Source organism: Oryzias latipes, chromosome 14 (assembly GCF_002234675.1).
Source record: "Oryzias latipes chromosome 14, ASM223467v1".
In the NCBI taxonomy this organism is placed as follows: domain Eukaryota; kingdom Metazoa; phylum Chordata; class Actinopteri; order Beloniformes; family Adrianichthyidae; genus Oryzias; species Oryzias latipes.
In genome coordinates this window covers 15187216-15207545 of record NC_019872.2, presented here as the reverse complement: position 1 = coordinate 15207545, position 20330 = coordinate 15187216, and the positions used below count along the sequence as shown (strand labels likewise).

Here is a 20330-nt window from a genome sequence, read left to right as displayed (position 1 = left end):
GTTTCCCATGGCACACATGAATACCTCCATACACTGGTTGAAAATCACTGCTTTAAATTACACCAAAGTGGGGAAAAGTTGGAAAAAAATTAAGAATTCATTGATGAAAAAATGAACACAGAAGTGATTAGTTTGATTTTGATCAACAGGTTTATTTTTAATATAGCTTTAGTTATTTAACTGTCACTTTTATCTCATAAGCCACCTTAGTTCCATCACACTTGAGACCGCTTGCTCAAGTAGAAGGAAGAATGCTCTGCCCACTTTGCTCCAGTCCTTACTGTAACTCCATGGATTTTAATACCAACTAAAACATTGTAAAGTTAAAATTCCAATTTTTTGCTCTCCAAAGTTATAGAAATGTTCAAGTCAGTGTAAGATGAGTAATTCATCCATAAATCTCTTCCAATTAAACATACTGTAATTTGTTATATACTTCTTATTCTTTTGTAATTTTGAGATGCACAGTTGTTATTTAGGATGTAATAAAGAATCAGAGTTAGCAAGAAAATCTACCCCTTAAAATCTATATTAGACAAATTTTATTAGCAGGACAAACTGCCTTTTTTGTGAATCTTAATTGATTTAATATTGTTGCTTTCTTATTTTATAAATCTTTAGATTGTGAATACAATTGACCTTCAAATTGTTTCTTATAAACAATTCAATTCATAGCTATTTGTCAAAAAAGAGGTTGTTTGGGTGTTTTGTAGTTTAAAGAAGTCGAATTTTGCTTTGCCACCAGAAAATTGGTTGCAAAGAATTAAATTTTAAACAAGGGTGTAATACTAGTATTTGACCAGCAGAGACAGTATGTTTTCATTTTAAAGTGAAATCCTGCGAAGAAGAAAACACCCGTTTGCTTGTTGAGACGTCATTGGTGTGCAATTCCCGGAAGTTAGACAATAAAATGTTTTTTATGGTTGTAACTGAAAAATAATACAGTACCAAATAAATTCAAAACATGGACGACAACGTGTTATGTATAATTGGAAAGGTTTTGCTATTTTTTGACATTTAACTTTGATAAACTGTCAGTAAAGAAAAAAGAGAAAAACGGGACTATACTTTTATTTTTGTAGAAACACCGGAAATAATTTTTGGCTTCCGAAATTGATCCGTTGGTGTGTATACTAACGTGGAGTTTAGACATAAGACAGCGTTAATCGTCAGCGAAAAATAGTGGAAGATGGCGTGGATTATCACCGGAACTTGTGCATGTGTTTTGCTTTGACGGCGGAATCACGGAGACCCTCTCTTGTTGAAAAACAATGGTGTAAAGGTTTCCAAGTCAGTGAACAAGCCATAGCTTCCTGGTAAAAACCTGTCAACAGAGTGAAGGGACATTCTTGTCAGTTTATCTACAGACACGTTAGATCTCTATCTGCATCTGCTCCAACAAAATGACCGAAAACACGTCAGCGATCCCCGTCCTGCCGCTGCTCATCAACGGCTTCATGTCTGTTCTCGGCTGTATGGCCACTCTGAAACTCATCCCAGCTTTCAAAGAACATTTCATCGCTGCCCGGCTGTACGGAATGGACCTCAACAAAACCGTCAAAAAGGAAGTGTGAGTCTTTTATTTTACATGAATCTATCTGCTGTGCGTTTTTTCTATAGTGTATCATGTCATGTCTATCCTCTCTTTGCAGTCCAGAGTCTCAAGGAGTCATCAGTGGGACAGTATTCCTAATTGTCCTCTTTTGCTTCATCCCAGTGCCTTTTCTCAGCTGCTTTGTTGGAGATCAGTGTTTGGGCTTTCCACATGATGAGGTTGATCTATTAAACTGCTGCAAAATTAATGTTTTATCTCATGTCTTTGCCATGATGTTTTAATTTGTCTTGTTTGTCCTGCAGTTCGTCCAACTGATTGGCGCCCTTCTGGCCATCTGTTGCATGATCTTTTTGGGCTTTGCTGATGATGTGCTGAACCTGCGATGGAGACACAAGCTGCTTCTTCCCACCGTGGCTTCTCTGCCTCTGCTCATGGTCTACTTTACCAACTTTGGCAATACAGTCATCGTGGTGCCCAAGCCCTTCAGAGTTCTGTTTGGGCTTCACTTAGATCTTGGTGAGTTGCAGAAATGTTTAGACACTAAAGACGTCTCAGCACTCCCAAAAATCCATTCTTTAGGTTCTGTGTCTAAACAATGATGAGGTGTGGCCCTTCTGAAGAAGGGTAGCTTGGATCCAAACATTATGGAAAATTACTTTTACTGTTACAATTACAATTACTGTATCCAACTTACCATGTTGTAGGTTAAATTGTTGGAAAAAATATTTTGCACAAATACTTGATTTCCTGAACAAAATATTTAAAAAAAAATGTCAATCTGGCTTTAGGACAAATCACAGTATGTAGAAACTTTTCTGTTCTGGTGCTGCTGGATCTTAGTGCCGCCTTTGAATCATTAGATCACCAGATTTTATTTGACAGACTTAGGAATGGGATTGGCCTCCCAGGAAATGTTCTTTACTTGTTTCATTACTATCTCACAGATCGACTCTTTTTTTGTAAATATGGATACACGGTCTTCAAGAATCTGCAGAATAAGTTGTGGGGTTCCCCAAGGGTCAATTCTGGGTCGACTACTTTTTATATGTTGCTGCTTGTAGATGTCATTAGGAGACACGGCATTGACTTTCACAGCTATGCTGATGATACACAGCTTTACATTGCTGTCTCCTTTTGACCTTGAACCCATTGACACTCTTTTAAACTGTATTTTAGATATAAAGTTGTGGATGACAGAAACCTCTTGCAGCTCAACCAGGACAAAACTGAAGTTTTAATCATTGGTCCTGAAGACAAGAGAGAGATGATTTTACCCAAACTCAGGAATTTTAAACCTTCTCAATGTGTCAGAAACCTGGGCATACGTTTCAACTCTGACCTGAGTTTTATTCCCTTACATCAGAAACGTTGTGAAAACAGGATTTTATCATCTTAAAACATTGCCATACTCCGCCTTTTCCGCCGCATACTTTTATTTCCAGTCGTTTAGATCAGTGTTTTTCAACCAGTGTGCCGTGGGAGATGGTCAAGTGTGCCGTGGGAAATTGCCCTCATTAATTGATTTAACAACATTTCCCATCTCCAGGATTTCAGCTCTCTTTTCATCCAAACAGGCCCTGATAAAACCCTGAGTAGTTAGGAATATAAAAGATCGTAAAATACTTTTTCTTTGCGTTTATTTTATTTTATTAAAGACATTTTGATAAGAATGACGTTACCACGATTCAGCTGCAGCTCCGGCTGTATTTTGGAAAAGTCCCGTCGCTTTAACTGTCTCCAATTCAATTCAATTCAATTCAATTTTATTTGTATAGCCCAAAATCACAACAACAGTCGTCTCGATGGGCTTCGAAGTAAAACATGAAATCAAAAGGATCACGAATACAAAGAGTTCAATAGAAAAATACTAAAATGAACTAACAAACTGACTAAGCTATACTGGCATCCCTGCCCTTAGACCCCCCTTCGCGGTAAGGAAAAACTCCCAAAAAAACCGGATTCCGGAAAAAACGAAGAAACCTCAGGGGTGCCCACATGAAGGAGGGATCCTCCCCCAGGACGGACAGGCGATTTACCAGAAATCTTAGAGAATAATTAACTTATCTAAATCTACAACTACATATATAAAAGTCCAGCAGACGAGCTTCATCCAGCCGTGGTTGTGGGGACAGTCAAAGGCGCGAGTCGAGCCGGAGACAGGAACCACAGCCAGGTGTAGGAGCAGGAGCAGAGACGAGGTACTCGGTCAGGTACAGAGCAGAGACGAGCCAGAGATGAGCCAGAGGCAGGATCCACAGCCAGGTGTAGGATCAATCATTCTTGGGGAGCTTAATCACATGTCATCAGTCTGACCAATCAGAAGTGGTTAAAGTCTTCACTTCCTTGTCCCGATTTAGCTCGTAAAGTCGCTCAGTTCTAACAAAAATAGCAGCTAAAGCTCGTCTTTAGCGGTGTAGCTTTCCACAGAGTCCGGTATCAGAACGTGGAACAAGTGAACAAAACAATGAAGCTCCGAAAAGCGATCTCCGCTGGCCGTTTTATGCACTACATCTCCCATGATGCATTGGGTTGTGAGAGTGACAGCGCACAAGATCTGTTGTTAAACGTCTTGAAACCAACGAACACCCTATCTAACTGTTTGTAAATCTTCTAACTTAACTTTTATTGCATCTTTTAGAAAAAAAATAGCTGCAGTTTCCAGCTTTTTCTGCAACAATTATCTCAAAAATGCATGTGAGACTGTGGAGGGAGGGGCTGTAGATCAATACAGACTGAGTTTTTCTGAGTTCTCCTTTTTTTTTAATTTTTGGATGCTGGTGTGCCGCGGGATTTTTTTTAAGGTTAAAGTGTGCCGTGGCTCAGAAAAGGTTGAAAAACACTGGTTTAGATTACTGTAAGGCCCTGGGGGGTATTCCAGAAAGCAGGTTATGCTAGCTCCCACGATAAGTTTGAGGCTAAGAAAGTTGATAACCTCAGCTTTCGGTTCCAGAAATGGAGGTATGTTTCAGGGTATGTCAAGTTGCCATAGCAACTCATGCTCTGAACATAACCTGGTCCGGAGCAGGTTTAGTTGAAGCTTAGTTTGTTTACAGAGAGGTGAAGCAGCATGGCGTGTCCATTTGAAGATGATTTAGTGGATGAAGAAGCTCAGATAATACTTTTTCCACCATGAGAAGGTGATAAGACCACATATGGATGTTGGAAAGATAAACTTTTTTACTTTGATCTAACGTAATTATTTGCTTCAGTTAAGATAAATCATTTTTTTTGTTAGAAATTTTTTTTTTAAATTACACGTAGTTTTCAGACAGTTATATTCCTTTCGTTCAAATTAATTCAATTAAGTAGGTGTAACTTTGATGCAGCTGTTAGATCGGCACCGCAAGGGATTCTGGGATATCATTCCCTTTGCCTGTCTGGACGGATTTGGGTTTAAGTGTGGGTTTTTTACAAAATGTGTTTAGTTGTATAGCTGTTTTACTGTGTTTCACCGTGTTTGGCAGAGCTATTTTGTCCTACTATGCTTACGTCTCTGCACCATGAGTGAGAGTAAAGGATAGGATGATGAGTTTATAAAGCACCCCTACCTCTTAGTACTTATATGACAGTGACGGAAAATTCTTTAGTGAGTTTTTGCACTCGGTGCATTTTTTTTCCGTTCTTTTTTTTGTTGTAAAAATGAGCATATCTGCCGGCTAAAACTGAGACATATGAAAGTTCAAGAAATATAAGTAATTAAGATGGAAAAAAGATTAATGGAGTAATGTGACATTTAGTTAGATAAATACGTAAATTTGAGTTGTATAAACAATTATTGAGTTTGAATAAATTTAACTAAATTATTTAAATTATTTTTCAGCCGTGTTACTTTTTTGATGGACTTATAATTTTTAACCGCCGTCATTAAAATCTCAGACTCCGTCTCACTTCCGTCTCAAGTGTCGCGCTTTATTTTTTTCTCTCCACGCGTTTCCATGGTGACTCCAGAAATCGGCGATCTATTGAGAATGTCTTTATGTACCGTGCGTTAACCCAGGGTTACCAAGTCGAGCGTAATTACGCCAACTCATATCCGGTCTTTTGGAACCGACATACCAAGAGTAAGCAAGTTCAGGCGGATTTCAGCCAGAGTTCAGGCTCAAAGTCAGGCTAGTTTAAACATGCTTCCTGGAATACCCCCCTGCTCTCTGATTTACCCAAAAAGCCTCTTTCAAACCTACAGCTATTACTAGGTTAGTAATATTATTATTAGTTATTATTATTATAACTATTTTTGTTCTATGTATTATTATTTTTATATCCTAATTTTTTTGTATGTTATTATTACTATATACTGTTTCTTTCTCCAGTGCTTCCTCTTGGGGATCCATTGTTCTGGGGCACTACCAGCTCCGCCTGTAGAGGGTGCTGTTACTGTGGTCCCACTCTATAGCTGTAGATCGGGCCCTAAGCTTCTGTGTTGAGCGGGCGGTGTGGCAATTATCCCCTGTGGTCAGATCAATTGTAAAATATGGAAGTGCAGTCATAACATTTAGGTTTTTCTCATATTCTGCAGGGATCCTCTACTATGTCTACATGGGAATGCTTGCAGTTTTCTGCACAAATGCCATCAACATCTTAGCAGGCATCAACGGTATTGAGTCTGGTCAAGCTCTGTTTATCTCTGGCTCCATCATCATCTTCAATCTGCTAGAGCTCAGTGGTAGGGGGATGCTTTTCTCCTGTGGAAATTATAATTAAACTGTAATCCTCATTTGCTTGTTTTGTTTTTAAATATCTTACATTATCAAGTATAATTTATTTATACATTTCCACTTCTCATAAAAGAAGAAAGTTAAAATCAACCACTGTACATATAATCTGTTAAAATGTATAAAATAAATATCAAAATCAGAAAATTAAAATAAATAACCATAGTTTCTTTTTTTTAATTCTCCAAACATAAACCATATATTTTGGGTTTTCTTTATCAGGTGATTATCGCGACGACCATGTTTTCTCCCTGTACTTCATGATACCGTTTTTCTTCACTACCTTAGCCCTTTTGTACCACAACTGGTGAGTCGTACCGAAGCCGTTTTACCAAATCAGATTTCTGTGTTTGGAGGTCCAGATGGATATCAACGGCTCCTGAGTTAATTTGTCGACTTTCGCTTCATTTTGACAGGTACCCCTCATCCGTGTTTGTGGGAGACACTTTCTGCTACTTTGCCGGGATGACCTTCGCTGTTGTCGGTATCCTGGGACACTTCAGCAAGACGATGCTCCTCTTCTTCATCCCTCAAGTGATCAACTTTGTCTATTCCTTGCCTCAGCTTTTTCATATTATCCCTTGCCCCAGACATCGGCTCCCCAGGTTAGTTTTACTCTTTCATGTTCCTTTACATGTTAAATTATTCGTTTTCTTTTTTTGATAAGTACTTCTTTGTTCCTATTTCTGAAAGACTGAATCCAGAAACAGGAAAACTGGGAATGAGCTATTCAAAATTTAAACAGAAAGATCTCTCCAAGCTGGGAAACCTAATTTTAAAGGTGAGTCTTCTTTCTGCTTGTTCCTGTCTTGATACTCCTATATTTGGGTTGTGGAAGGTACAGAGAGCAGGTGTCTGAGCTGTTGCCCAGAAAATCCTTATGAGTGTTGCTCAGTTATTGCTGTGGACAGGAGGTGAATTGTTTCTGCTCTACTTCACCTGCTATGTTTGTGTGTGGTGTCAAAAAGCAGTGGGATTATTCAGTTACATGTTTGAAACACAGCACCAAAACACTCTCAGGAAATGAAAATCGGATGCAATAAAAACAGTTTTAAGGAGAACATGTTTGGTATCACAGATCGGTTTCTGACCTGATTTTAGACTCACTGACATGTTGTTTCCTTACATTATCAAAAGTGTGACTTTAATAAAGTAAAAGTTGGGATATTTATGCTCATGGTCTGTAGATGTTTTGGCTTTTCTGAAAATAATAGCATTGATTCCCATTAGGTAGCAGAGTTATTAAAGCTGCTGGAGGTGCGACGGGGGCAGGAGGGAGATGATTTTATTGAGTGCAACAACATGACTTTAATAAATCTAGTGATAAAGATCCTGGGACCCGTCCATGAGAGAAACCTCACAGTCATCATGCTCATCATACAGGTATGGAGGTGACCTGCTGCTCATGTTCTGCAAGATCTTTGATGAAAGTCACTTGACCTGCTCCTGTCTGTGTCCTCTGCAGGTGTTGGGCAGCGCAGTGGCTTTTGGGATACGTTATCATCTGGTGCGACTCTTCTATGATGTCTAGACGGTTCACAAAGAAACGGCAAAAAGCAAGCACACTGAGAAAACTTCATATGTTGTGAAACTATTGGAGGGCTTCTGGTTCATCTGTTTTGGATTGGACTCTGTTGCTGTTCTGCCGTTGACAGTAGTACATCCAGACATATAAGGGTCTCACATAAAGATTTGCACTGAGTTACAGTAAAAAACAATGCACTTGCCTATCCATCTGAAAAGTATATTTTCATACTTTTTAAGGACAGTTCAGTAAGTGGGGACAACTTTGTTCAATCCAGCTAAAATCTTTGGCTGAATTTGCTCTAATATTGTGATGATTTATAGAAAGAAGTTTTCTGAAAAGAAAATCAAACATACATGTGCAGCATGCTTTCACAGAGTCTTCTCCAGACGCAAAAGATCACAATAGTGGTCACTGTAAGAAAAAAGCCAATAAGCTTTTTGTGTTACTAGGTGGGCACAGGTAAATCCGGAGTGGGGATTAGTAAAACCTTTTTTAGGGTGAAGGGTGTTGAGACAAGTGAAATGAATGCAACTGTTCTGAATAAAACCCTTAATTATTGATTTGAAAACATGCTTTTCAATTGTTTCTCCTTATCATTTTTCAATAATTTTACATGCAATGCATCCAAGTGGCATCCAATGCCAATGGGAAGCCACTTGCACAAGTGTCCATCAAATGTGGGATATACCAAGGTGATGCTCTGTCCCCACTGCTGTTCTGCATAGGTTTGAACCCTCTCAGCCAAATAATCACCAAGACTGGCTATGGATACCGACTCAGAAATGAGTCCTACATCAGTCACCTCCTTTACATGCTACAAGCTAAGAGCAAGCGTGACATTGACTCGCTGATCCACACCACCAGGATCTACAGTACTGACATTGGGATGTCATTCGGGCTCGAGAAATGTAGCCGGATGGTGACAAAGGGAGGCAAGGTAGTCCACACAGGAGGGGTCTCACTCCCAGAAGGAACAATAGCAGACATCGAGGACAGTTACAAGTACCTTGGAATTCCACAGGCAAATGGCAACCTGGAGCAGGCAACAAGGAAAACTGCAACAGCTAAATACCTCCAACGAGTAAGGCAAGTCCTGAGAAGCCAGCTCAATGGCAAGAATAAGACCCAGGCAATAAACGCACTGCCAGTTATCAGATACCCTGCAGGAATAATAAGATGGACAAAGAAAGAGATACAGACCACGGATGTTAAGACACGAGAGCTCCTCACCATGCATGGAGGGTTCCATCCCAAATCCAGCACCCTGAGGCTGTATGCTAGCCGCAAGGAAGGAGGCCGAGGACTAGTGAGCGTAGAAGCCATTATCCAGGATGAAACATCCAAGATGCATGAGTACATCAAGCTCAAGGCCCCAACTGACAGTGTGCTCAGTGAATGTCTCAGGCAATGGAGAGCAGAGGATGCAGTGCTGGAGGACAGATCCTCATGAGAGGGCAAACCCCTGCATGGAATGTACCACCGGATCATAACTGAAGTGGCTGATATCAAGAAGTCCTATCAATGGCTAGAAAGGGCTGGCCTACAGGACAGCACTGAAGCACTCATCCAAGAAGCTCAGGAACAAGCCCTGACCACGCCCTGAGAATGAGAGGGCAAAGATCCTGTGGGACTTCCAGATCCAGACTGATAGGATGGTAATGGTGAACCAACCAGACATTGTAGTGGTGGATAAAGAACAGAGGAAAGCTGTTGTGGTGGATGTGCCAGAGCCAAGCGATGGGAACATCAGGAAGAAGGAACATGAGAAACTGGAGAAATACCAGGGACTCAGAGAAGAATTGGGGAACGCCTGGAAAGTGAAGGTGACAGTGGTGCCTGTGGTGATTGGAGCACTCCGGGCAGTAACCCCCAAGCTGGAGGAGTGGCTGCAACAGATACCTGGAAAGACCTCAGACCTCTCAGTCCAGAAAAGCGCAGTGCTAGGAACAGCTAAGATACTGCAGGACCCTCGAGCTCCCAGGCCTCTGGTGGAGGACCCGAGCTTGGAGGAGAAACCACCCGTGGAGGGTGAGAGGGGCGTTTTTATTTTTAAAGAGGGAGAGAGAGAGAGTCCGCATTTTTTTATCATGCAGATCACTGTCTGGCTTTATTTCTTTTGGTGGACTTTACATATAAGAATAATGAGGAAATTCTAACTATTGAAGCAACGGAGAAATGCATTTGACAGTTTTATAGAGGTAAGTGTGAGGCCTCTGATGTTTCCCAACTAAATCAGTCTTGTGTGCCTGTTGATTTTTATATATATATATATATATATATATATATATATATATATCTTTAGTAAACTAAGACTTGTAAGTTAGTTTTTACTCCTATACCTCCAATTAAAATAAATTAAATAATAATTAGATGTTTTGATAAAAGTCAAAAGAAAATAAACACGGTTGTGACGCGGAACTATACATTTACACTTTGTTTCTTCCGGACCAATGTGTCGCACTGAGTTCCGATACTGAAAGAACTCGTCTGTCATCCTCAAAACTGTGTTTGTAATCACTTTTATGAAGATATACCTGGTAAGGTAATTTAATAATGTGTCACTTTTTATCTTTTTAACGACGTTTGTTGCAACCTCGCGATATTTGGTGCATCTCTGACTTGTAGGGATGCCACTCGTTAAACGCGTGAAAAAGAAAACGCTTAAATTGGACTGTGAATGGGGCTCATGTCAGGAGACGTTCAGTCGAATTGAGAAGTTCTGCGAACACGCAGAAGCTCATCTGACCGCTCCGAGCATCGATGAAGATGCTGACGGTATGTTTAAGTCTACATGGAGTACTTGTTTACATTGAGAGTTTTGGTACTTATGTCATCTTTTTGCTTCTCTTGTGAAGAGGAGAGGAACTGTCTGTGGAGAGACTGTGGCTTCTGCACCGTGGAGGGATCCGGAGAGCTGCGGAGGCACGTCTTCTTTCACTGTTACCACACAAAGCTGAAGCAGATGGGTCAGCAGGTCCTCGATGCTCAGCCGGAAGTTGGCAATTGCTCCATCGCTCAGCACAACCGCAACATCATCCCCGAACTTCCAGACAACTTTGTCTGCCTCTGGGAGGAATGTGATGTAAGACCCACTGCGCTGATTCATTTTTAGGTCATGGTAATCAAGCCGTTTCAACCTCTGATTGGTACTATGGAGCTAGAAGTGTTTTCAGTTTCTCTGAGCCTTTGGTAGAGGTTGGAGAACTACATTGGTTCTGACCAACCAAGGAATGAAGATAAAATAATCTGTAATGGAGCAGATACAGAGGACAAAGGTGACATCAGGAGAAGAATAAAAGCCAGCTGCAGGGACGTTAAGGGTTACCTTGAGACGGGCTCCCTTTATCCCTTCCCAGTGTTAGTGAAGCCTCAGTGACAGTTGTTTGGGACTTTTGACCTAAAAGCCTTTAGGAGGGAACTCATCAATGCATTCTAAGTATGCGATAAAGGCAGGTTTATAACATACAATGTATATATTGACTGCAAAAAGAATTCATCAGCTACCCGGGGAAAATTTTCTTCAATTATTTTCCGTAAGGGTGACTACTGTTCCCCTTTAACATTTTATTTGTCGACATTAATGTTGTTAAAGACCCTCTTTAATCATCTTTTGATCTATTTTACAAACATTTCTAGTGGTCTTTCAGTCACGATTTTGCTGTTTTTAGCCAAAAACCTTTGTCGTTTTCAAGGACATAGTTTCAGCAGAGCAGCAGTAGTTCATTAGAAATTCACCTCTCTGAGATGTGGGCAACCCACCCACATCTGCCTACCCTGTTGCTGAGAGATCTCTGTTTACATGCTCTCTTGCTATCCTGCAGCCCCTCATACCCCCCCCCCCCAACCTAACATTACAGATACAACAAAAAGTGTGAGCAATATTGGAGCTATATGTCATCAATTATAAGAAAAATGCTGCAAGATCATGCTTAAAGAACGTTTCTGGTTATTGTATTGCAGATGAACAGCTGACTGTGTGAGGGCTTATTTTTTATTTATTTTTAAGTGAGGACATTGACTAAACCAGGGCTTATGAATCAGAGCCACAAGTGAACAAAATTACTCAGAAATGTAAATTTCCAGCATCTTATCACTTTGAAATATCGGTTAAACAGTTGGAATTTTTTTAATGCAACATCAAAAGTCTCCTTTTATAAAGGAAAAAAAAATCTGGTTGGCTATAAGTTACGATTATCCAATGCCTTTTTTTTTATAATGCTTTATAATGCTTTTTTTTCCATTTCCCGTGACCCGCATTGGTCAAAGCAACCGCCATATGAAAACCCAGAGTGGTTCTACCGTCACGTGGAGATGCATGGTCTGGCCATAGATATCCCACAAGGGGAGTGCGAGTTCCCCATACGCTGCAGATGGAAAGGTAAGAATATTGTAACATAGTGTAAACCTGTTTGCTTAACTGGAGTTTTTCAATAGATAGATAGATGGATAGATAGATAGATAGATAGATAGATAGATAGATAGATAGATAGATAGATAGATCTATTTAGAATGTGAAATGGTTAAGTGTTAGTCTTGTTGTTCAGATTGTGAAGCCACTGCAAAAGGGCGTCCCAAGCTGCGAGAACACCTACGCAGCCACACACAGGAGAAGCTGGTGGCCTGCCCAGGCTGTGGAGGGATGTACGCAAACAACACCAAATTCTTTGACCACATCATACGACAGAGTGCCATGGAAGGTGAGCTAAGCTATTTAGAAACTGGGTAGTTGGCAGCATGATCCCAACTTGCTTTCATTCTGTGCGTGGCTTTGTCGCAGGTCAGAGGTTCCAGTGTTCTCACTGTTTTAAACGGTTTGCAACAGAACGACTGCTGAGGGACCACATGAGGACTCACGGTAAGTTTCCGTTAGTCTGAGTCCTTAAGACAAGATCATTTTTCAACACTTGAGCTCAGTCACTAAAGTATATACTATAACATCTATTTATACCTATTTAGATCCTAAAACCTTTTTACATTTGACCAGAATTTTACTTAATAAAGATAAAAAGTAACACATTATTAAATTACCTTTACTTGCTTCTGTTTGATAATCAAGCGAATCATTTGTTCACACATTGAGTTCACTTTGATTCTCACCATACATCATTGTTTCTCTCCAATACATTTATGTATTTTGTACCCAGAAATTCTTTATTTTTAATCACATTATCTGACGTCACTGGTAGTTTTTATTTAGTCAATCAAAAATCTTTAAACCATAAATTTCTTAGAAAAATTAATTCTGTTACACTTTACTGTCATTTGTGTTTATCCTTGTCCAAAGTAAAAGTGGAACAGCATTTAAACTGACCTGCTGAGTTTTGTTCTCACTACTGTCCTCAATAAATTGTCACGAATAAAAATCAAAAGCTCCACAGCTGCATTCTGTAGAATGAAAGAAACTGCATCCACTGTTGCCAGGAAAAAAAGCTGAAAAGGGTGCTTCTTTTTTTACAGCTAAAGTCACACTTTTTGAGCATCTACATAAATCCAAAAATTCCTGATGGCCCTGTTGGCAAACACCACAACAGATGCCAGTCCCATGAATTGAACACAGAAGTTCTACTTTCTCCCTATAGCCTGTTTATATAGTTCCTGACATCCGTGGTTCTAAGCACCTTCCAGAAGAATCTAAATTGAAACAAGGTCAAGGCAAGAATTCAGTTTTGGACCGTAAATCCTATTGGAAACATGTATCAGGCTGTTAAAACCAGACAAGCCATCGCCTTCAAAAGCATCCATATATTAATTGTAGTTTTGATTTGTCTCTCATTTATGGAACAGTGAGTCACTACAAGTGTCCCTTATGCGATATGACCTGCCCAACGCCGTCGGCTCTCCGCAGCCACATCAAGTTCCGCCACAGTAACGAGAAACCATACAGCTGCGACTACTGTGAATACAGGTATCGCCTGCTATGTGGCTGTTTACATGAAGGAGAAGAGAGGGCTTTTAGATGTACAGTTGAAATTTTTATTTTTATTTCAATTGCAGCTGTAAGAACCTAATCGACCTGCGCAAACACTTGGACACTCACAGCAGTGATCCGGCGTTCCGTTGTGACTTTCCCGGCTGTAGTTTCGCCTCCCGTAATCTTGGCACCATGAAGATCCACTACAAAAAAGAGCATGAGGTTGTGTGGTTACATGTTTTTATCCTCTTCAATTTGCATTTAAATAACTCTGTTTGTTCCTCATGAAGGGGACTTTTACAGCTCGTTACAAATGTCACGTGTGCGGCCAGTGCTTCACTAGAGGCAATAGCCTCACTGTTCATCTGCACAAGAAGCACCAGTTCAAATGGCCTTCTGGACATCCCAGGTTCAGGTCTGTTTCTAACTTGCATCAATGTAAATAATATGCCTGCTTTTGGTGTTTATGGGTGTTTTTCACTGTTGTTTCAGGTACAAAGAGCACGAGGATGGTTTCATGCGACTGCAGCTGATTCGCTATGAGAGCGTGGAGCTGACGGAGCAGCTGATGCGGGAAAGGCAAAAGCGGCAAACAGAGGAGGACACTGGCAGCGAGCACGCTGAAGATCAGGAGCTGGAGGAAGAACCCATGGCAGCTTCAGAGGTGCAGGTTGAATTAAGAGGGGTGCTGCTGGAGGAGAAGAGGAATGAGGAGCTGAACGTTGGTGCAGAAGAAGGTGTGCAGGAAGAGGGTGTGTTATACGTCCTCTCAGAGGGAGAAAGCTCTGTTCTGCTGGAGCTCCAGGACACCACACAGCAGCAACAGATGTAGGTGGACAATCTTGATGCAAACAGACGTTGGTAAAGCTGTACTGTATAGAGAATTTATGGAAGAACACTTTTTGTATTATTTTGCTTACTAATTTAGAGTATAGTGGCAAGTGTTGTTAAACTCTTGTATTCAGTGTGTGAGTTATTTTCTTTTTTCTTTTTTTTGGAGAGAAACTACAGAATAAAAAATAAAAAAACATATTTGTCGACAAATGCTTAAATGACAAACAGTACGCACATTAAAGTACAGTACAGACCAAAGGTTTGGACACACCTTCTCATTTAAATGAATGGGAAGGTGTGTCCAAACTTTTGGTCTGTACTGTATGTGTTGAGTGTTGGTGGATCTGGTGTACTCGTCAAAATTCAGTGTTCAGTAGTTTCATCTTTTTATTTTCCCATATCAAGTTTTATTTGGTCTAATGGCTGAAGTTGGAGAATCTTTAAAGTTATTTACCCCAAATTTTCACTCTGTCTTTGACCCTAAGCAGTAGGCGGCAGTCACAGCCACGCTGTGGTGGTTTAACCCTCACAACCAACGCTCTAACCCTGAGCATCAAGCAGGGAGGTAATTCTTTTAAAGTCCCCTTGGTATGACCTGACCCTGGATTTGAACCCCAGACATCCTATTTTATTGCATTGTAATCATGTTTCCTCTACAGTATAAATAAAATAGTTTACAATTAATACATATGACAGACTCTCAACTTTTCACTGTGTAAACCCCCTGAGTTAATCTATAACAGGCTCTAAATCCTTCTCCACGCAACCACACAGATTAAGAAAAGTAGATTTAAAAATGTAAATAAGTAAAATGTAAGTAAATACATACGACTGACTGAATGCATGGATTCATCTCTGAAAACAAATGACATTTTTATAAAGAACAGACGCCTGTTGATTGGTAAATTGACTCAGCCAATCAGTGATTTCACTTTAATGCAATGACTTTTCTAGGATTCCAAGGGGGCTTCTATGGGTATATTTTCATTTTGCGTTAGTCGAGAAGCTTTTGGATTCAAAAAACGAAAAATGAAATCCTGGCAAGGCCAAGTATAAATGCTGCAAAACCGAATTATGGTAGATAATTTACATTAAGGTAATTATGATGATTTTTTTCTCTGTGTTTATCTTTGATTTCATAACTAGTATACAAAAAGCTTGTTGTAAAGGAGTTAGTTTATTGTGTTCAGCTGCTCCTTTAGTGTTTCTTTTTTGTACAAACTAAAGTTTGCCCTTATTCATTCATTCATTCATTCATTCATCTTTTAAGCTGTTTTGTCTCTTTTGGGGTCACGGGGCTGCCGGACAGTTCGCCAGTCTGTCACAGTTTACCTGTATGTTTTCTTAAAACCGGTATTGAACTTTGAACTGGAGCTCAAACATTATAATGCATTTTTTCCTGGATGTATTTGACATTTCTTGCTAAATAATTAAGATATCATTTTTTGGATGCTGGGTTGTGTGATTTGAACCATAAGAAAACGTTTTATAAAGTGGCGCCCTGTCCCAGCAGGATGCAGTACACATGATTAGCCGCAGATTAGGCAGCACACACAGCTTAGTGCTCTCTTATTCTGTTGCCAACTCCCAAATGCACAAGCACATTTTCTGCAGAGAGTCATGGCAGCAAATGATATTCAGCCTGCTGCTCCTGCTGATGTTTGTCCAGAGAGGAATTTCTCAGTTGCCTGACTGGAATGCAGAGCTGGAAGTTAGCGGTAAGAACTCCTCCCTCTACGATGATCTTGTTTTGTCATTGTGGACACTCTTGGATCAAACCAGTTTTTCCCGTAAAAGGTTTTTCTCAGTTGGATTTTTTTCCAGGTCAGGTTGTCAGGTTGAAGGAGTGCATAACCTGCACCTTCTGCTGCAGGTGAGACAGAATGGACTCCCCAGCCGGAGGTCACAGGCGACACGTACTGGTCGGGGTCAGCGCCTCTTTGTGTTGGAGGTTGTAAGGCGCGTCACCGGGAAGTGAGGCGAGACCGCTGTGGAAACTCCAACTGCTGCTGGCTTGGCTATAAGTCTCTGTGCAGAGGTCTGTTGTCATCAGCAGGTACAGATGGAGGCGCTCATTTACAGAGAAGTTATCCTTATTCAAAATGGCAGTTTTCCTCCTCCTCCCTGTGTGCACCAGTGAACTGTGGGAGGCCTGGTGTGGACTATAACGGAGTGCTGTATGGTAACGACTGGTGGGTGGGCTCTGTGGTCAGGTACACCTGTCGCTCTGGCTTCATGCTCATGGGAAACCCAACCAGCCTGTGCCAGCCTAATGGTCTCTGGACCCCAAAGCCCAGCTGCCTACGTGAGTTCACACTAACCGGACAACCAGACGCTGAAATCTCTGCCCCTTCTTTAGCTGTGCTGGCATCCTTTCAGGAATGTGTCAGAGGGGGAGCATCGAAGTCAGTGAGAGGGAGCTGAATGGGACGTGTAACTCCACCTGTGCTGATAAAAGCTACTTCGGCCCACCCAAACTAGGTTGCACTCGGATTGACAATTGTAAAAAGAAGGAGAGTGGCTGGAAGCGCTTTTTTGCTCAGTGTGTCCCATGCATTTGTGACTGCTCTCTGTCCTGTGGTGAGTAACTTCCATGATGAATCATGATCAGATGCACTCGGTGCTTGGATGTTCTTCATTATTATATTAAACATCTTTTAACCATCTATCTGTGAGAAGTTCTGTTTTTTTCCTTTCTAGTGTCTGCTAGGGAAAGCCTGATGACGCCCCAGAAGAAGAGACGCAGACGGTTTTGACGGCTTCTTCCAGCTGTGAGGACAAAGCAGAAAAACAAAATCAAAATACTTTTGAGGAGTCATTTTAGGACTTTCAGCTCTGCAAAAACTGAATCTTAATAAAGTAAAAAGACCACTGTTTAAAAAAAAAAGTCCTATTTCCTGTTTTGCAAGAAAAATAGCTTTTTGAAGAAAGTTTTTCAATAGCAAAATGATCTTAGATTAAAAAAAAACTAGTCTTAGTTACTGATTTTTTTTTATTTGTTAAAAAAAGAATTCATAGTAGGATCATCTTTCTTACGCCGTTGGCAGATTCTTTTTGCCTAATTAAAAAACATTGTTCAATTTTTTAGAATGGAGCTGTTATTTTCCCGTACAGTTATGTGAAAACACTAAAGGAAATATATCTGTGAAAATTCTATCGGGCAGTGGTTGTGTCAGACTTCCCGTCAGCTATTTTTAGTGACAAATATTCGGAAAATAAATTAGTACAACTCTTGAAAAATGTCTTTTTCTCATTTTCTTGTTGGTTGAAATACGTTTGGTCACAAAAGAGCTTCACATCCCGGCTTCTCTCCAGCTCCTCTTTCTCCATCTGTTTTTAAAGGAGCTGAAACCTTAATCTTGTTACAAATGGTAAATCTGAGCAGCGTTGTTATCAACAAATGGTATTTATAGACGAGCAAGCCCACTGACCTGCCTGTTAGCACGCCTGATTTGGCTCTTACAATAGGCGGGAAACATAAATCCCATTTTTTTTATTTGAATCTGCTTTTTGTGGATGCAGAGTCACAGCAAACCCAAAAGACAGAGAGCAAACAACACAAAGGTTTTCAGTGCAGTTATTCAATTGATTTCTATTCCAGATCAATCCAGATTGTTTGAGAATAATTAAAGAAGAAAGGAAAAAAAAAGAGAAATTGAAGCAAATGTGCTGAAAAGGTGTTTTGACACAATCTTCTATAGTGAGCTCCTCCAGCTGTGGAGGAGGAGAAACAAGAACCAGGCTCAGTAAAGACGATCTTTTGTCTTGAACTGCTGCATCTGAGAAACAGGAAACAGAAAAATCTCCAGATTGGAACTCTACTACAAGAGATTCTATGTACAAAGATCCAAACACGCTTCTGAAAAATAATTGCTAATAATTTACAATTTAAAACATAAATCTTAGAAACCTGAGAAAACAAAAACTGTCAATGCAGTACATTATTCGATTTAGCGGGATACTTGAGTTGTAAAGAACCTTATTTTATTTAGTTTGGTAAAGAAGAAAAGGTGATGCTGAAACCACTATTGATAGAGCTGCCTCAGTGAAAATCCATGAAAACAAAAATTACATTTGTTTTTGCACTGCCACAGTTTGTGTAATAGTTACAGTAATAGGAAGAGGGCTTTGTTTAATTTTTTTTATAACAGAATTTGTTTTCCGTCTCCAAACTGTGTTTACACTCCACTGAAACCAGCTTTTGCCAGTTTGTTCTTCCGTTTCTAAGGGTTTTTTGTGCAGTCTATACCTTTGTGGATTATGAATGTTAGTTTTTTTTGTTTTGTTTAGGTGTAAATAAGAAGAAAATGGGATTTGGCATAAAATTGTATTTTTATAGTTCATCTGAGTGTGCACCTACCGGTATATATGTTGAAGGAAATAAAGTCAACAAATGAACAAGCACTGGCCACACACGTCACTTTGCTGATTCAGCTTAAAATAAAACTTTACAAAAGTACACATTTCTTTTAATTTGGCATTTAGAAAAGTAGTTTTTACAAGTATGTAAAAAAGAATTCACTTTTTTAATTTTGTGTAACTGCTATGACCGCTAGATGGTGCTGATGTGTTTATTTCTTCATTGTTACACAATGTGCATGTTGCAACACTGTGCGGTTTGTAGCAACAGAAAATTCTACACAAACTCATGCCAATATATATATATATATATATATATATATATAGATATAGATATAGATATATAGATATCTATATAGATATATATAGATATATATATAGATATATATATAGATATATATATATATATATATATATATATATAGATATATATATATATATATATATATATATAGATATATATATATATAGATATATATATATATATATATATATATATATATATATATATATATATATATATATATATATATATATATATTTTACCCCAGAGGATTATGGGGGCTTGTTCTACAGCTTATAGATCCTTAAGTGCATGATGGAAAAAGTGACAAGACTTTAGAGACAATTTAACTGTATCCTGGTAATAAAAGATGGATCACAATTTATTAATAACAAAAGTAAGTGTATTGGGGTTAACGTAGTTATCATTTGCTTACACGCTATTATCACCATAATATGGTTGTCTCTCAGTTCTGTCTTTCACTGAGAAAACACTGATGGGAAAAGTGTTAATTATACAAGACTTGATGTTTCTGTTCCCCCTGATTCAATGACCCACTTCCATGTTATCAACCCCAGCCAGCAATAAAACCAGACTGGATACACTGGGAAGGTAGAGTTCCTTGCAGGCTGTGCGGTGACAGACGGCTCTCCTTCTGCAGAAGTCTAGCAAAAATTCCCATTTCCTGTGTGATTCTCCTCTTTGTTAAGGAAAACCCTGACAAAGTGAAAGAATGATGAATTCTCCTGTCTCATTACAGTTCATTAAGGCTTGTTCAGATCTGTTGAGCTGAAACTCCTGGGATTATTCTCACCCCTGCTGAGTCTGTGGGACTCTCCTGAGGTTTCCCTCTGTTTCCTCAGAGCTCCAAGCAGAAGCAGAAGGTGGGAGTCGTGTTGTACAGGTTATTCACCACAGTCAGTTTATTGGGAAGACATGGTGGAGTTATGAAGAAAAAAAACAGCTGATACTGTGAGACTGCATGATGTATGCACAAAAAACATTTTCCTGTATCAGCACCTATTGTTCATGAGAGCCACTTGAACAGAATGAAGCCCACAGAGAGCAGATACATCATCTCAGCACTTATTGGAACTGCAAATATCCCTCCTACAGTCACTTCTAAACTCAAAATGCCATTTTAACAC

The 20330-nt window shown here is 39.7% G+C and overlaps 3 protein-coding genes across 8 annotated transcripts; all 3 read left to right on the top strand.

Moving 5' to 3' along the window:
- Nucleotides 1-956: 956 nt before the first annotated feature.
- On the top strand, nucleotides 957-8367 carry dpagt1 (dolichyl-phosphate N-acetylglucosaminephosphotransferase 1). Its single transcript, XM_004076334.4, has 9 exons — nucleotides 957-1570; nucleotides 1653-1773; nucleotides 1858-2071; nucleotides 6072-6218; nucleotides 6490-6574; nucleotides 6684-6872; nucleotides 6961-7048; nucleotides 7498-7650; nucleotides 7733-8367. The coding sequence occupies exons 1-9, from the start codon at nucleotides 1404-1406 to the stop codon at nucleotides 7796-7798; spliced, it is 1230 nt and encodes a 409-aa protein (XP_004076382.1). The 5' UTR covers nucleotides 957-1403; the 3' UTR covers nucleotides 7799-8367.
- A 1852-nt stretch (nucleotides 8368-10219) lies between these two features.
- Nucleotides 10220-14738, top strand: hinfp (histone H4 transcription factor). 3 transcript variants are annotated; one of them, XM_020708915.1, is made up of 10 exons: nucleotides 10220-10332; nucleotides 10421-10570; nucleotides 10651-10877; nucleotides 12062-12173; nucleotides 12340-12492; nucleotides 12573-12650; nucleotides 13580-13700; nucleotides 13790-13928; nucleotides 13997-14121; nucleotides 14199-14738. In XM_020708915.1, the coding sequence occupies exons 2-10, from the start codon at nucleotides 10423-10425 to the stop codon at nucleotides 14536-14538; spliced, it is 1443 nt and encodes a 480-aa protein (XP_020564574.1). In that variant the 5' UTR covers nucleotides 10220-10332; nucleotides 10421-10422; the 3' UTR covers nucleotides 14539-14738. The 3 variants fall into 3 exon arrangements, with proteins under 3 accessions (XP_020564574.1, XP_020564575.1, XP_020564576.1); XM_020708917.2 differs by having other exon boundaries at nucleotides 10252-10337; XM_020708916.2 differs by having other exon boundaries at nucleotides 10239-10570.
- A 513-nt stretch (nucleotides 14739-15251) lies between these two features.
- Nucleotides 15252-18999, top strand: LOC110016388 (CUB and sushi domain-containing protein 1-like). Of its 4 annotated transcripts, none has more exons than XM_020708919.2 (5): nucleotides 15253-16258; nucleotides 16414-16596; nucleotides 16678-16845; nucleotides 16920-17120; nucleotides 17241-18999. In XM_020708919.2, the coding sequence occupies exons 1-5, from the start codon at nucleotides 16066-16068 to the stop codon at nucleotides 17294-17296; spliced, it is 801 nt and encodes a 266-aa protein (XP_020564578.1). In that variant the 5' UTR covers nucleotides 15253-16065; the 3' UTR covers nucleotides 17297-18999. The 4 variants fall into 4 exon arrangements, 3 of the variants coding, with proteins under 3 accessions (XP_020564578.1, XP_020564577.1, XP_020564579.1); XM_020708920.2 differs by having other exon boundaries at nucleotides 15255-16258; nucleotides 16414-16578; XR_002291682.2 differs by having other exon boundaries at nucleotides 15252-16258; nucleotides 16414-16578; nucleotides 16650-16845; nucleotides 16920-18999.
- Nucleotides 19000-20330: the final 1331 nt, after the last annotated feature.

Excerpts from the sequence above, each read along its gene's own strand:
- hinfp (XM_020708915.1), top strand. The coding sequence starts at position 10,423 with ATGCCACTCGTTAAACGCGTGAAAAAGAAAACGCTTAAATTGGACTGT. Across the intron at positions 10,571-10,650 it reads CATCGATGAAGATGCTGACG|AGGAGAGGAACTGTCTGTGG; the intron begins GTATGTTTAAGT and ends TCTCTTGTGAAG. Across the intron at positions 13,701-13,789 it reads TGCGACTACTGTGAATACAG|CTGTAAGAACCTAATCGACC; the intron begins GTATCGCCTGCT and ends TTTCAATTGCAG.
- LOC110016388 (XM_020708918.2), top strand. The coding sequence starts at position 16,066 with ATGATTAGCCGCAGATTAGGCAGCACACACAGCTTAGTGCTCTCTTAT. Across the intron at positions 16,846-16,919 it reads CCCAAAGCCCAGCTGCCTAC|GAATGTGTCAGAGGGGGAGC; the intron begins GTGAGTTCACAC and ends GCATCCTTTCAG. Across the intron at positions 17,121-17,240 it reads TGACTGCTCTCTGTCCTGTG|TGTCTGCTAGGGAAAGCCTG; the intron begins GTGAGTAACTTC and ends TTTCCTTTCTAG.
- dpagt1 (XM_004076334.4), top strand. The coding sequence starts at position 1,404 with ATGACCGAAAACACGTCAGCGATCCCCGTCCTGCCGCTGCTCATCAAC. Across the intron at positions 6,575-6,683 it reads GCCCTTTTGTACCACAACTG|GTACCCCTCATCCGTGTTTG; the intron begins GTGAGTCGTACC and ends TCATTTTGACAG. Across the intron at positions 7,651-7,732 it reads TCATCATGCTCATCATACAG|GTGTTGGGCAGCGCAGTGGC; the intron begins GTATGGAGGTGA and ends TGTCCTCTGCAG.